Source organism: Nicotiana tabacum, chromosome 11 (assembly GCF_000715075.1).
Source record: "Nicotiana tabacum cultivar K326 chromosome 11, ASM71507v2, whole genome shotgun sequence".
Classification (NCBI taxonomy): Eukaryota; Viridiplantae; Streptophyta; class Magnoliopsida; order Solanales; family Solanaceae; genus Nicotiana; species Nicotiana tabacum.
The window spans coordinates 4,408,643-4,423,677 of record NC_134090.1 but is presented as its reverse complement, the minus strand read 5'-3'; the positions used below and the strand labels follow the sequence as shown (position 1 = coordinate 4,423,677).

Genomic DNA, 15,035 nt, shown 5'->3' with positions numbered 1-15,035 from the left:
ATATTGGAGGACATGTTGCGTGCTTGTGTCATTGATTCTGGGGGTTCATGGGACCGGTTTTTGCCACTCGCGGAGTTTGCATACAACAACAGTTATCAGTCGAGTATTCAGATGGCTCTGTACGAGGATTTATATGGGAGGAGGTGTAGATCTCCGGTTGGATGGTTTGAGCCGGGTGAGGCTAGGATCCTAGGTACAGACTTGGTCCAGGACGCATTAGATAAGGTGAAATTAATTCAGGAGCGGCTTCGCACGGCGCAGTCTAGGCAAAAGAGCTACGCGGATAGGAAGGTCCGTGATGTGTCTTTTATGGTTGGGGAGAAGGTTTTGCTGAAGGTATCACCCATGAAGGGTGTTATGAGGTTTGGGAAGAGAGGCAAGTTGAGCCCCCGGTTCATTGGGCCTTTTGAGGTGCTTCAGAGGATAGGAGAGGTGGCTTATAAGCTTGCCTTGCCACGCAGCTTGTCGAGTGTGCATCCAGTGTTTCATGTTTCCATGCTCCGGAAGTATATTGGAGATCCGTCCCATGTTTTGGATTTCAGCACGGTTCAGTTAGAGGGTGATATGACTTATGAGGTGGAGCCGGTGGCTATTTTGGATCGGCAGGTTCGAAGGTTGAGGTCAAAGGATATAGCTTCAGTGAAGGTGCAATGGAGAGGTCAGCCTGTGGAGGAGTCCACTTGGGAGACCGAGCGGGAGATGCGGAGCAGATATCCACGCCTATTCGAGACTCCAGGTATGTTTCTAGACCTGTTCGAGGACGAACGGATGTTTAAGAGGGAGAGGATGTAACGACCCAGCCGGTTGTTTCGAGAGTTGTAACCCTGTTTTCCCCATTCCTACTTCTTTTGGTGTTATTCAACAATATTAGGTTATATCGGGTTAGTTGGTTCGAGTCCGGAAGGAACTCGGAGTGAAATGAGACACTTAGTCTCATAATTAAAAATTTTAGGTTAGAAAAGTGGACCGGATATGGACCTATATGTAAATCACCTCGGATTTGAATTTTTATGATTTCAATAGCTCCGTATGGTGATTTTGGGCTTAGGAGCGTGTCCGGAATATTATTTGGGAGTCCGTAGAGGAATTAGGCTTGAATTGGGGTGTAATTCATGGTTTTAGCATTGTTTGAGGTGATTTGAGAATGCGACTAAGTTCGTATGATATTTTAGGACTTTTTGGTATATTTGGTTAAGGTCCTGAGGGGCTCGGGATGATTGCGGATGGTTAATGAGAAGTTTGGAAGTTGGAAATATCATAAGATTAAAGTTTCAAGTGAGTTCGCATAAGACCTAAATTCCATTGAGCATAACTCTCATTATACGAAGTGTTATATGGTTTATTACCTATCAAATGAAAGATCTTTGAGTCTAGTTTCTAACGCTTCAAACCGTTCGTCATTTGGACATTCCTATAAGAAGTTATGACCAAATTACCAAAGGCTGGCGGAGGAGCCTGCTGATGCGAAGCATCCGAGGTCGCGTCCGAAAGAGAGGCTGGCAGTGAAGTGTTGCCATAGCGTCCAGGTCCGCATCCGACCTTCAAAGAGGAGTGAAGTGGGGATGCGAAGCATCCAGGGCCGCATCTGAAACCCAGAAATCTGGGCCTATAAATACAAGGTCGGGGAAGGGGGATATTTTGAGTATTTGGGGGTTAGGGTTCTTGAGGTGAAGGGATGATTTTGAGCTCAAATCAAGTCCAATCAACCAAGGTAAGCTATTAATGATGTTTTGGGTTGATTATTACTCAATATACATGATTTCTTACATCATTCTTACATCTAAATACAAGATTTCGTCATCAAATCCTCAAGAACACAAAAATCACCAAAGTTGTGAGTTTTCAAGATTGATCTACTAGAGGTAATTCCAATGCTTCAAACTCGTTTATTATGAGTAGTTAGAAATATTTGAAGTATTTGTTACAAGTTTTAATGGTTGAAAGATTGGATTATAAAACTCTAGTTCATGGCATGAATAGTACTTTTGAGAAAATAAGAGAGAAGGTGAATGGTAATCTTGGCGATGAAATTTATGAATACAATGAAACTATGGAATGGGTTACTAATGTTGGTCCCAATGGATGTTGATATTGTAGATTGAAGTTGCTTAGTAAAGTAGATCGTTGTATTATCATTAAGGGGTGAATTTCAGTTTCGGATCGTTGGCATTGAATTGAGGAGACAAGAAAGCATTCAGAGGTGGATACGCACGGAGTGGAAATTTCCTGAGTATTGATTAGCTTGCTCGATGTTGGGTTCATCTTGTTGAGGTAAGTAACGATTGTAAATCTAGTCCTGAGGGTATGAAAACCCAGATTTTGTATCATTCTATTATTTTGAAGTGACGCACATGCTAGGTGACGGGCGTGTGGGCGTGCACTGTTGGGGATTTGTGACTTGGTCCGTCCCGTGGCAACTGTAAAGTTGCATACTTTGTTGAAACCATTTGATACTTATATGTTTTAGAAAGAATTTCTGTAAATTGGGCTGAATGCCATGTTTGGGCCTTGCGCCAATGCTGTATGGACCCTTAGGGGCTATTTCTTACCATCCTCTCATTGTTTTCGATTGAAAATCTATGCTCAGTCATGTTTATGCTTGTTTACCGCATAACTCAATTTTTATGACTCTATTTTGATGCATATAAATATTTTGGGCCGAATGCCCTGTTTTACTGAAATGCCTGAGTGGCTTGAAATATTTATGACTGAGTGTGGCCGAGGGCCTAATTTGTGAGGATGAGTGTGGATCGGGGCTGCCCGCCTGCAGCATACTTGTGACTGAGTGAGGCCGAGGGCCTGATTTGTGAGGATGAGTGTGGATCGGGGCTACCCGCCTGCAGCATACTTGTGACTGAGTGTGGCTGAGGGCCTGATTTGTGAGGATGAGTGTGGATCTGGGCTGCCCGCCTGCATTAGTAGTAGATGCTCATGTTAAACATGAGTTAGCCTTGACATTGTTAAACAGATTGTAGTAGATGCTCATGACTAGTGACACCCCGATGTCAGACTTTTCTTTTCCGCACTTCTGTTTTTCTTTGATTTGAACTCTTTAAATGGAGGTTTTTACCTTGAAATTATCTTTGAAATGAATATATCGGGTTGTTTTGGAAATGAGTCGGCTTGCCTAGTTCCATGATAGGCGCCATCACGACACGTGTTATACTAGTGTTGTTCAATTTATCGTTCTTATCATGTTTACGAATTTTTCTGGTGATAATTGAGTTTTTATTTCAAAGTTGAGATTGATATTATGGAACCAAATGTTGAAGTAAGGTTTGTACTTGTTATTCTATCTCCCTGTTGTTATTTATGCATTGCATTATGGTAAGGGAGAGTGTTAATGCACGAAGGGTGATGCCGTGCCATATTATGAGTGTTAATGCACGAAGGGTAATGTCGTGTCATATTGTGAGTGTTAATGCACAAAGGGTGATGTCGTGCCATGATATGAGTGTTAATGCACGAAGGGTGATGTCGTGCCATATTGTGAGTGTTAATGTACAAAGGGTGATGTCGTGCCATATTGTGAGTGTTAATGCACAAAGGGTGATGTCGTGCCATGATATGAGAGTAAAAGCACGAAGGGTGATGCCGTGCTGTTTCTATTAATTTTATGGTGAGATTGAGAGTAAAAGCATGAAGGGTGATGCCGTGCATTTTTCCTTACTGTATTCACTATTTCTGTTGATTCATTGTATATTGACTGCTCCAGTGATCATTCTATTGTAGTTCTTTATCTTGTATTCCCCTCAGTATGTTCCCCTCCCGACATTTCCTATTTAGTTCTTCATTTCTGTTATTTGCATATACACTGTTAAATTGTACAGGTTGATTTGTAGGTGCCTTGCCTTAGCCTCGTCACTACTTCATCGAGGTTAGGCTCGACACTTACCAGTACATGGGGTCGGTTGTACTGATGCTGCACTCTGCACTTTCTGTGCAGATTTTGATACCGGCTCAGGTTGATCGAGATTTGCTACTGGTCCGCTGTCCGGAGACTCAAGGTAGATCTGTCGGCGTTCACAGACCTTGAAGTCCCCGTCTATCTTTTATGTCCTACTGTTTTCTTTCATTCAGACAGTTGTATTTCTTTCAGACTATTACTTATAGTAAATTCTAGAATGCTCGTGAATTGTGACTCCAGATCCGGGTGGTAGTAATTAATACAGTTTTATGATATTCCACACTTATTATATTTCATTTTAGTTAATTATTATTACTTAATGAATGGAAAAAAGGAATTGGTTTAATGATTCTCTAACGTTGGCTTGCCTGGCAAGTGAAATGTTAGGCGCTATCATGGTCTCGTCGGTGGGAAATTTCGGGTCGTTACAGAGCAAAATAAGCTCAACCTTATAAAGAACTACCACACGCCATAGTGATAGGAAATATAGTGCATATTGAGGTCTCATATGGCTTCATTTTACCACAAACGGGTATCTACCATACTTCCTCAATCCATGGGCTTTAGCCCCATCCCCCTCGACGTTTCAAGGATAACTCTCCTTGCCAAACCCTTGGTTAAAGGATACGCCAAATTTCTTTCGGATCTTACATATTCCAAGGAAATAACACCATGTTTCAACAATTATTTTACCGCACTATGTCTAATGTAGATATGCCTTCTTTTTCCATTGTACACACTATTTTTGGCAATTCCAATTGCCGCCTGTGAGTCACCATGTAGAGAAACTGGTGAAGCTTGTCTCCCCATAAAGACACGTATGCCAATAAGTTTCTCAACCACTCGGATTCTTGCCCTGCCAACTCAAGAGCAACAAATTTAGACTCCATAGTAGATCGTGCTATACAAGTCTGTTTTGAAGACTTCCATGAAATAGCACCTGCACCCAAAGTAAACACATAGCCATTAGTGGAGCTAACTTCATCATTGTCAGTAACCCAGTTTGCATCACAAAATCCTTCTAAAACAGCAGAAAATTTATTAAAATGCAAACACCAATCCATAGTACCTCTCAAATACCTTAGCAAACGATGAAGAGCATTCAGATGTTTACTACTTAGGTTGTGAGTATATCTACTCAATCTACTAACAACATAAGCAATATCAGGTCGTGTATAATTCATGAGAAGCATTACACTACCAATTATCTTAGCATATTCAATTTGAGAAACACTAGACTAGATTCCTTATTCTTTCTCAAGTGTATGCTAGGATCATAACGAGTTCTCACAGGTGCTACATCAAAACAATTAAACCTTTTCAACCTTTTCTCAATATAATGAGATTGAGATAATGAAAAATCATTAGAAGTTCTTTTGATTTTAATCCCTAAAATCACATCCACTTCTCCAAGATCTTTTATTTCAAATTTAGAAGACAAAATTCTTAGTCTTATTAACAACATTCACATTAGGGCCAAAGATTAACATGCCATACAACATACAAACATATAATAACACAATCTGATCCCATCATCTTGGAATAAATACAAGTATCAGATTACCCACTAATGTGCTATTAAACTTTTCATACCATTGCTTATGTGCCTGCTTTAGACCATACAGAGACTTTCTCAATTTGCATACTTTATTCTTCTTTCCTTGTATCACAAATCCCTCAGTTTGAGACATATAGATCTCTTACTCTACATCACCATTTAGGAAAGCCATTTTACCATCCATTTGATGTATCACTAAATTATGAATAGCGGCTAAAGCAACAAGAGTTCTAATAGTCGCTATCTTAGTCACATGAGAATAAGTGTCAAAGTAATCAATGCCTTTATTTTGGTTAAAACCCCTAATAACAAGTATAGCCTTATATTTCTCAATTGTACCATTAGGTCTCAATGTTTTCTTAAATATCCACTTGCTACTTATGGGTTTACAACCTTTAGGCAAATCAGACAAGTCCCAAGTTGTCACGACCCAAACCGATGGGCCGCAACGGGCACCCGATACCTTACTCAACCGAGTACCGATATAATGTATCTTTCGTACCATACTATCATAGATAACTGAGCCAGAGAGACTGCCATGAGATATGTAGAATAAAACATGTAATACCAACTTATACATAAGACATACGGGCCTATAAGACCAAAATAACCACTCGTACACTGAACATAGGCCGACAAGGCCATACAATCTTTTACGTATATGACATCTATCTACAAGCCTCTAAGAATACATAATTGTCATAAAGGTCAGGACAAATCCCCTCCATACCAATCAATATATGTCTTAATCATATTGACCAAATAAGCAACTCCGGAGCAAATGAAACGCACCAACATCTTTCGCTGAGCTGATAGCTTACTTGGAGGACCCTCGACCTGTCTATCGGGACCTACGGGCATGAAACACAGTGTCTCCAGGCAAAAGAGACGTCGGTACAAATAATGTATCGAGTATGTAAGGAATAAAAATCAGTAAATAAAAGACATATAGAAACATAGAGTAAAAGACTTAACATGTAAGTCTGAATAGCTCTGTGAATCATTAGCATTTACAATGTCATGCATATGCATATAAATGTCATACCATGATTAGGTATATGCATTCATAACATCATCAAGCCTATGAGGGCATCCCATAATATCATCTCGGCCACTGTGGGCAAATCATCAACGTATACCAGTTGATCAGGTGGTGGTGCGTATATAACGCTGTAACCTTTTTCCATATCCCATATACATATAATATATGCGTATAAACTCCATCTAGTCATGGGTCAATGTACATGTATAAATTAATTAAATGCATATGAAATACGTCAATAAAATCTCTCGGAACATCATAAGACCATTATGCCTTTGATTAATGTCATGAAATAAACTTTATCAATTTACGTATTTTCTGAGACCCATGAATAGATGATAGAATAATAAGACACATGGGGAATCAAGAATATAGACACCCCTAGTATTTCTATGAATAGAGTCATTTATGGAAGTTGTGCATTTGCTCGTTTCGTTTTCATCGTATTGATCATGCCAAAAGTAAGAAGGGATAGCCTTAACATACCTGGGCCGATTCTCTTGGCAATCCCTCTAACACACGTCTTTTATGATAAAATACGTAACGACGGATTGAAGTAGGGAAAAATCCATTTGATGTTCTTGAGAAAGATTGCACTGTATTTCTTTCAAATTGCAAAATCCCACTTTGCTAAGATGCTAAGAAATCTTTGCTTGAATTTTGTTTGGAGCAGTTTACTTTGCCAAAGTAAATCCGTATGACATTCTTTCTTAAAATGAATAAAATGAATTAGAAAGGTCCCTTTTTATAGTGGTATGGGGCCCACTTATAAGGCTTACTTTTGCCACTTAAAATTCTCTTAAAATGCCATCTTTCACATAAATTTAAGAGTCATTAAATTGGCTTTAACTTGCTGCCAAGTCTTCATAAACTCACGTGAAGGTTGTCCCCTTAGAATTATCCAAAATCTTTACCTAAATAATTATCCGAAAAATCCAATTTACAAATAAATCTCCCACTTAAAAATTCATAATTACCTAATTATCCACATAATTAAGAATTATCTCAAATTACTTAAAATACTACTCACTTTTAACACATTTTATACACCTTACTATTGTGGTTATGTGGTACTTTATATGGTAATAGTCTATAAATATCGGGCATTATAACTCGGACCATATTTTATCCCAAATTATCAAATTTTGACGGAACTCATTTTCTTTGATTCGCTTACCCTCTCACCTTCACGAATTTACTTATCACTTATTTGAAACAACATAATGCTTATAATCTCAAAATAAACTCATTCCTAAACTTACGTCGATTAACTTAAGACGAAATATCACGTACAGAAACATGGGGTGTAACATCATTCCCCCCCCTTTGGAACATTCGTCCTCGAATATTGACCAATGCACTTATCATTATCATTACCTATAGCTCTTGCAAATACTTTAGTACTCTCCTTGACATCTAGGCAATTGTACTGTGAATAATTCCGAAGGTCAGGGCATTCCCCCCTTTAGGCCTCTTTCTCACACCATGACTTGTGGTCGGAATCCTTCTAATCTCGTAATTGTTGCTATCTTCTACCATGCAGCATGTTATTCCTCTCTCCTTTTTCCTCCAGTTTTTAGCCAATCTTTAGGCCTTACTTTGTAAACATATACAGAGTTTGATAAGATGCCCCTATGGGCATCTATAGGTACACCGAAGTTCTTCGCTCGGTACTTTGTCAAACTTACGAATATTGCTATATCTTATTTCATAGATCTGTTTATCCATCTGTATGACCTTATTGCCATAACTCTTACTTTGATCTCGTTACTGAGGTTTTCTACCAAACTCCAGGTTACTCTCGTTGCTTATCCTATATGCATAAATCTAAGTCCTTTAATACTTCTTAATTACTGTTCATCTTAAGAATGACGACCTAATCTCATCTCATACTTTATAACTTTTATCCATCCATTGTTGGTTCACCTCAATATTGATCTATATTCTACCACTGATAACTTGACCTTCTATGTAATACCGCCGCTCACGTCTCATCGGGAGATATCTGAAATGATTAGACTGATCCACCTGGGGCGATACCATGGTTTCATAACCGTATTTCATAGCATCCCAATGTGATTCACCTTATATGGGTATTTTAATCCTGTACAATTCATGAAATCCCTTTCTTTTCTCTTTTTTTTTCTTCTTCAAATCATTACTCAATCGAAGGTCCAAATGTCATCCTTTATCTATCACAGTTACACCTCATTCTACTACCAGGGTATCATTTCATCTTTTCTCAATGCTATTAGTCTTAAGACTCCTTTGAGTTCATTCAGGCTATACTAAGCTTTTTATAACTTAGAGAAACCATCAACTCTCTTATTTTCATTAGCTTAATCCCGAGGATTTATCCATTATGGTCACCTTCTCACTCACCTTTTCTCATCCCTACTCATATCTTCCTAAAACTTTATCGCTCTACCATACTTTAGCTTGCGACCTACACATATTAGTTATACTACTCGCAACCTTCCTTTAACTTGCTTTCACCATAGATTTCCTTATGTTATTTTGAAAAATCAAGCGAGACATTACATCGTCTCAAAATCTTCTTTACTCTCTTAGACACCCCTAGTATTTCTATGAATAGAGTCATTTATGAAAGTTGTGCATTTGCTCATTTCGTTTGCATCGTATTGATCATGCCAAAAGAAAGAAGGGATAGCCTTAACATACCTGAGCCGATTCTCTTGACAATCCCTCTAACACATGTCTTTTTGTGATAAAACACGTAACGACAGATCGAAGTAGGGAAAAATCTGTTTGATGTTCTTGATAAAGATTGCACCGTACTTTCTTAAAATTGCAAAATCCCACGTTGCTAAGATGCTAAGAAATCTTTGCTTGAATTTTGTTTGAAGCAGTTTACTTTGCCAAAGTAAATCCGTATGATATTCTTTCTTATAATGAATGAAATGAATTAGAAAGGTCCCTTTTTATAGTGGTATGGGCCCCACTTATAAGGCTTACTTTTGTCACTTAAAAATCTCTTAAAATATCACCTTTCACATAAATTTAAGAGTCATTAAATTGACTTTAACTTGCTGCCAAGTCTTCATAAACCCACGTGAAGGTTGTCCACTTAGAATTATCCAATATCTTCACCCAAATAATTATCCGAAAAATCCAATTTACAAATTAATCTCCCACTGAAAAATTTATAATTATTCAATTATCTACATAATTAAGAATTATCTCAAATTACTTAAAATACTACTCACTTTTAACACATTTTATACACCTTACTATCATGGTCATGTGGTACCTTGTATGGTACTAGTCTATAAATATCGGGTATTATAGCTCGGACCATATTTTATCCCAAATTCTCAAATTTCGACGAAACTCATTTTCTTCGATTCGCTTACCCTCTCACCTTCACGAATTTACTTATCACTTGTTTGAAACAACATAATGCTTATAATCTCAAAATAATCTCATTCCCGAACTTACGTCGATTAACTTACGACGAAACTTCACGTACAGAAACATAAGGTGTAACACAAGTGTGACTAGAAACTATAAAGTCTAATTCACTTTTAATGGCCTCTTTCCAAAAACTAGCATCTATTGACCTCATTGCTTCATTATAAGTCTTAGGGTCTTCTTATATTAAATAGATAGACACTAATTCATCATTCAAAACATCAAGATCAATATTTTCAGTCAAGATCAAAGCTAGCTTCAATTCTACACCTCTTACTCCTTCTATGTTCATTTTCATGCTCATTAGCAGTAACACTAGAAGAAGGCACAAAATGAGAATTAATAGTTATAGATGTAGAAGCATTATTAGTCAAGCTCAAATAATTTTGCATCTCTAGATTCACAAATAGAACTATCATTCAAAGACATAAATCTATATGCAACACTATTTTGAGCATAACCAATGAAAATAGCATCAAAAGTCTTGGGTCCGACAGTTACTTGTTTAACATCAGGTAGACAACTTTAGCCAAACACCCCCACACTTTCAGAATTTTCTAGTTAGGGACAAACCCTTTCCATAACTCATACGAAGTTTTATCTAACTTCTTATTAGGGACTTTATTAAGAATATAGCATGCAGATAAAATAGCCCCCCTCACATATTATCAGATAAACCCGAACTCAAAAGCATAGAATTCATCATTTCCTTAAGGGTTCTATTTTTCCGTTCGGCTACACCATTGTTTTGGGGAGTATATGGAGCACTAACCACATGTATAATACCATTTTCCTCACAAAATACTTCTAGAGTATTAGTACTATATTCACTACCCATGTCAGACCTAAGTCTCTTGATTTTGCTGTAAACTAATTGATTCTCTACTTCTGCCTTGTATTTCAAAAATATGCTTTCAGCCTCATCTTTTGACTTAAGAAGATATACCTTAGTGTATCTAGAAAAGCCATCTACAAATGTGATGTAATATTTCCTTCGATCCTTACTAACAGTGTTCTTGAAATCTGCTAAGTCTGAATGCACTACTTCAAGCAATTCTGTCTTTCTACTAGTTACATTCTTAAAAGGCTTTTTGGTATGTTTTATTTTTACACAAGCATGACACTTAGAAAAATTATCAACATTGACTATAGGAATTAATTTCATTTTTCTAAGTCTTTTAATAGAAGCAATATTAATGTGACCTAGTCTACCATGTCACAAATCAATAGACTCAGCAATATAAGCAGAATTGAAAGTACTAGCATTATTAGTGATATCTTGAGCAATGTTCAGTACAAATAAACCCCCACTAAGGTAACCCTTCCCAACAAAGTCTCCCACGAGAAATAACAACTTTATCATATTCAAAAATAAGTTTAAGACCTGCTTTGTTGAGAAGCGCACCAGAAACTAAGTTTCTACGAAGGGAGGGTACATACAGAACATTGTTCAAAGCTAAGGTTTTTTCAGAAGTTAACTTAAGGAGAATTTTTCCTTTACCCATACCTCCAATTGTAGTGGAGTTACCCATGTAGACACACTCCCCATCAGCAGATTCCTCAAAGTTATGAACAACTCCTTGTTGGCGCAAAGGTGCCTTAAAACGCCTATGTCCATTATCCAGTCAGTCTTTTTAGCCACCATGTTCGCCTCAACGACCACATAAGCAATGACATCATCACCCTCAGTAAGGTTAGCTTGGACTGGAGCTTTTCCTCCCTTCTTTGAGCTTTGTCCTTGGCCCTCTGGCTTATTGAAGTAATTCTGCTTCTTCACATGTCCTTTCTCCTGTTTTCCTTTAAACCTGCCTTTCACAAAAGTATTAGAAGATTCCACAAGGTTAGCTTTAGAAGAATTAAGAGAGAGAGATTTCATCTTATCCTTAACCGTTCATACTCCACATCTTTGAGATGGTTTGTTTTCTCAGTCCTCATGTGACTGATTATTTATTGAAGAGTTAAAGTTTTTTTTTCTTGTGTTTCAGTTGATTCCTGTGATCAGTCCAGGAAGGTGGAAAATTTTCAAGCAGAATATTAGCTTGAAGAATCTCACACATCTCCATTCCTTCGTTCAAAACATCAGCAGTCAAGTTCTCATACTCGTGAACCTGCCCCATGATTGTCTTATCATCAACTATCTGAAACTTGATCCACTTTCCAACCACATACTTCTTTTTCCTCGCGTCATCTGCACCATATTTCTTCTCCAAGCTGTCACATATGACTTTAACAGATTTATAAGTTATAAGCAAATCAAAGAGATGGTTAGTCATATGGTTAAGCAAATGCCCTCGAACAGTTTTGTTATCCTTTTCAACTTTCTTCTTAGCAACATCACCAGCAACAACAGTAGTAGCAACATTAGAACTATCAGCAAGCACATCATCAGGTGGTTCATTAAACAAAATATAATCAACTTCTAACTGTTCAAAGAAAATTAAAAGTTTCTGGGACCAATGCTTATAATTATTTCCATCTAAAGGTTCAAGTTTTGACAGATCAGGAAGTGTTTTGTTCATAGTGGTAGCCATTAGTCAATATTATATGGCGAAATTCGCTTTTAAATTGTAAGAAAAATGAGTAGATAATATTGACTAAGAACAAGAAGTAAACAAGAACAACTTATAAACAAACTGTGTCGTGGCAAGCCACTGCCTTGAAAGCGATTTTGGTCCGACTGGGTACAAATCATTAAGATCGATCGCTCCCCAAGGTTCCACAATACCTCCAAACACGTGACAATTGCCTAGATATAGGTTGAAGAAGAAGAGAGTTGAAGGTGTTTTTTTTGTTTAATAATTCACAAAGAAGACTGCCAAAATTAACCACAGATGTTACAAGAATTAACACAACTGTTGCAGAAACTAAAGCATGAGAGTTACAAAGAAATAAATGGAACGTTACAAAATTCAATTCAAGAGAGAATGAATTTGGACATATTCTGTTAAGCTAAAAAATGAAGAAATAATTTTAGCAAAACCAGATTTGGAATAGGCCTCTCGTATATCTCGCGTGCAGGGGGGAGGGGGGAAAATCAACCTGTTTTGCCTTCAGAACCAAATTCTCATGTGCGCGAGAACACTCCCTTTTACTAGCTCTTTACAAGCCCAACAAAGAGCAATTCAATATAAAGAGAAGGAAAGACTTTCCATCACCAATGAGGGATACTTTGTCTTTCACAAAAGACAAAGAAGTAAAGAAAAAAGGGACCACAAAGAAATCTTTGGTTTTGCATTAACAAGATTAATAATACTAACATAGCTAATATAACTAGAATAAGAAAAATATTATTAGATAATATAAAAAAGTATTACACAGAAATGATATTAAACTTGGAGGGGGAGTTTGATTTTTTAAACAAAACTTAAGAGGTGTAATTGATCTTCTCCAATTTGCTGAAAAAGGCTCACAGTTTTTAGAAATAAAGTGCCAATTGTCATGTCCTTAGACTTAAACTAAGTATACGTGCAGCACTTGACAACTCGCTCGCGATCTTGCACAACTTGCTCATGTTCTTACTATGTCAAGTTAGCCTTAGAGAGAATTTGATTGTTTTACTTTATGAGTTACAAATGAATGACCCATATTTATACTAGTCACCTAGGGGCTAGTGTGTAAATAATAATTGTTTTATAAGTCCTTTCATATTTACAAATAAGTACACCTTCTAAAATTTTTTAGATTACTAGAACATTCCAAGGTTTTCCAAAAGAGTCTTCCTATCAAATCCATAAATATCTAGAAATTTCCCAAAGAAACTCTCCATAGTTTTAGAATTTTCCACCAAGAGCTAGTCCTTAACTTATGTAACCCTTCCATATGGCAACAATATATGCCAAGTGGAACTTACGTGGAATAATGATGTGGCGGGCCGTGGCACTCTCCCCCACCCAATTTTGTGGTGCCCTCGACACAAAGCATCGACACGTACACGCGCACCTCACCTTGGCGTCGTTGGAGATCTTTGTCTATTAGCCATGATGTTTTATGGGACGGTTCACCTTCCCATGTCACAAGGTACTGGTCACCTTTATTCTTTCCCCATTTGTACTTTGGACGGTTAGCAATGATGGCCTGGATCTGCCGCCCATCAGATGCCTCTCCTTGCTCTTGGTTTGAATCTCCCCATGACTCAATCAAGTCTAACATCTTCTCAAGCATCGGGTCCATGATTCCACTCCCTATTTGGCTACCCTCCATGGTCCCAGCCTTGCTAGCAAACTTGACCCCTCTGCTTGGTGCATCGTCTAAGTCTGATAGCGTGCCATCACTTTATAACTCGCCATCCTCTTCAACTATGTCCGCACAACCTTTCTTGCTGCCACCATGCTCTATTTGCATAGTGCAAAGATATGCTTTGGAATCCTTATCACATCCAAAGCATACCTCTAAAGAGATATGAAATGGTCGTATGCAATAATAGAAATCCAACTAAGAGTCGACGTCGAATCCATTGAGAGCTAAGATAGGAGTTAGGGGTGTATATTTCAATTTGAGCAAATGGATTATCTAGATTGCACTTCCACAACAACGATTTATTTTCTATTTCTAATGTTACTCTAATGATTGCAAAATAAAGAAAGAGGACTAGAGATAGTTGTTTTTAAGATTTTTACAAATCGATAAAAAGCCTAGGTCTGTTTGACCATGACCTGTGACCGCACATTTCTGGACTGCGGCCGCAAGGCAACTCTTCTGCGGTCCGTATATTTGTGCTTCTACGCCTTTTATTACTTTGTGCTTCGGATTACTCCTTTTTGAATAAGATTTCATCTCGAGAGACTAACTTCCAGCATTCCTGTAATTTTGCACAATTTTATTAGTTTCGGGAACACAATTTAATGCTTTTAGACTAAAACAAAAGCTAAAAGGCGCTAATAAGCCGTCAAAAGCCCCACTTATCAAATCCCCTACTTTCAGCTTAGATTTCAAGCGCATACCCCAATGCAGGCGGTCCCTTCTCTGTCACCCTTGTGTGCCTGAGCAAAGCTCCCGATCATTGTTGCAAGCTTCCCCAACTCTGGGCATTCACTTGCCCGATGTAATCCTTTACAAAAGTAGCACCCTCCCTTAGGCACTTACTCGGTACTGTTTTC

At 37.8% G+C, this 15,035-nt stretch overlaps 1 protein-coding gene across 1 annotated transcript; it reads right to left on the bottom strand.

Moving 5' to 3' along the window:
- Nucleotides 1-11,897: 11,897 nt before the first annotated feature.
- On the bottom strand, nucleotides 11,898-12,470 carry LOC142166476 (uncharacterized). The gene has a single exon (XM_075225870.1). It carries the CDS (start codon nucleotides 12,468-12,470, stop codon nucleotides 11,898-11,900), a length of 573 nt encoding a protein of 190 aa, XP_075081971.1.
- Between the last annotated feature and the right edge of the window lie 2,565 nt (nucleotides 12,471-15,035).

Excerpts from the sequence above, each read along its gene's own strand:
- LOC142166476 (XM_075225870.1), bottom strand. The coding sequence starts at position 12,470 with ATGGCTACCACTATGAACAAAACACTTCCTGATCTGTCAAAACTTGAA.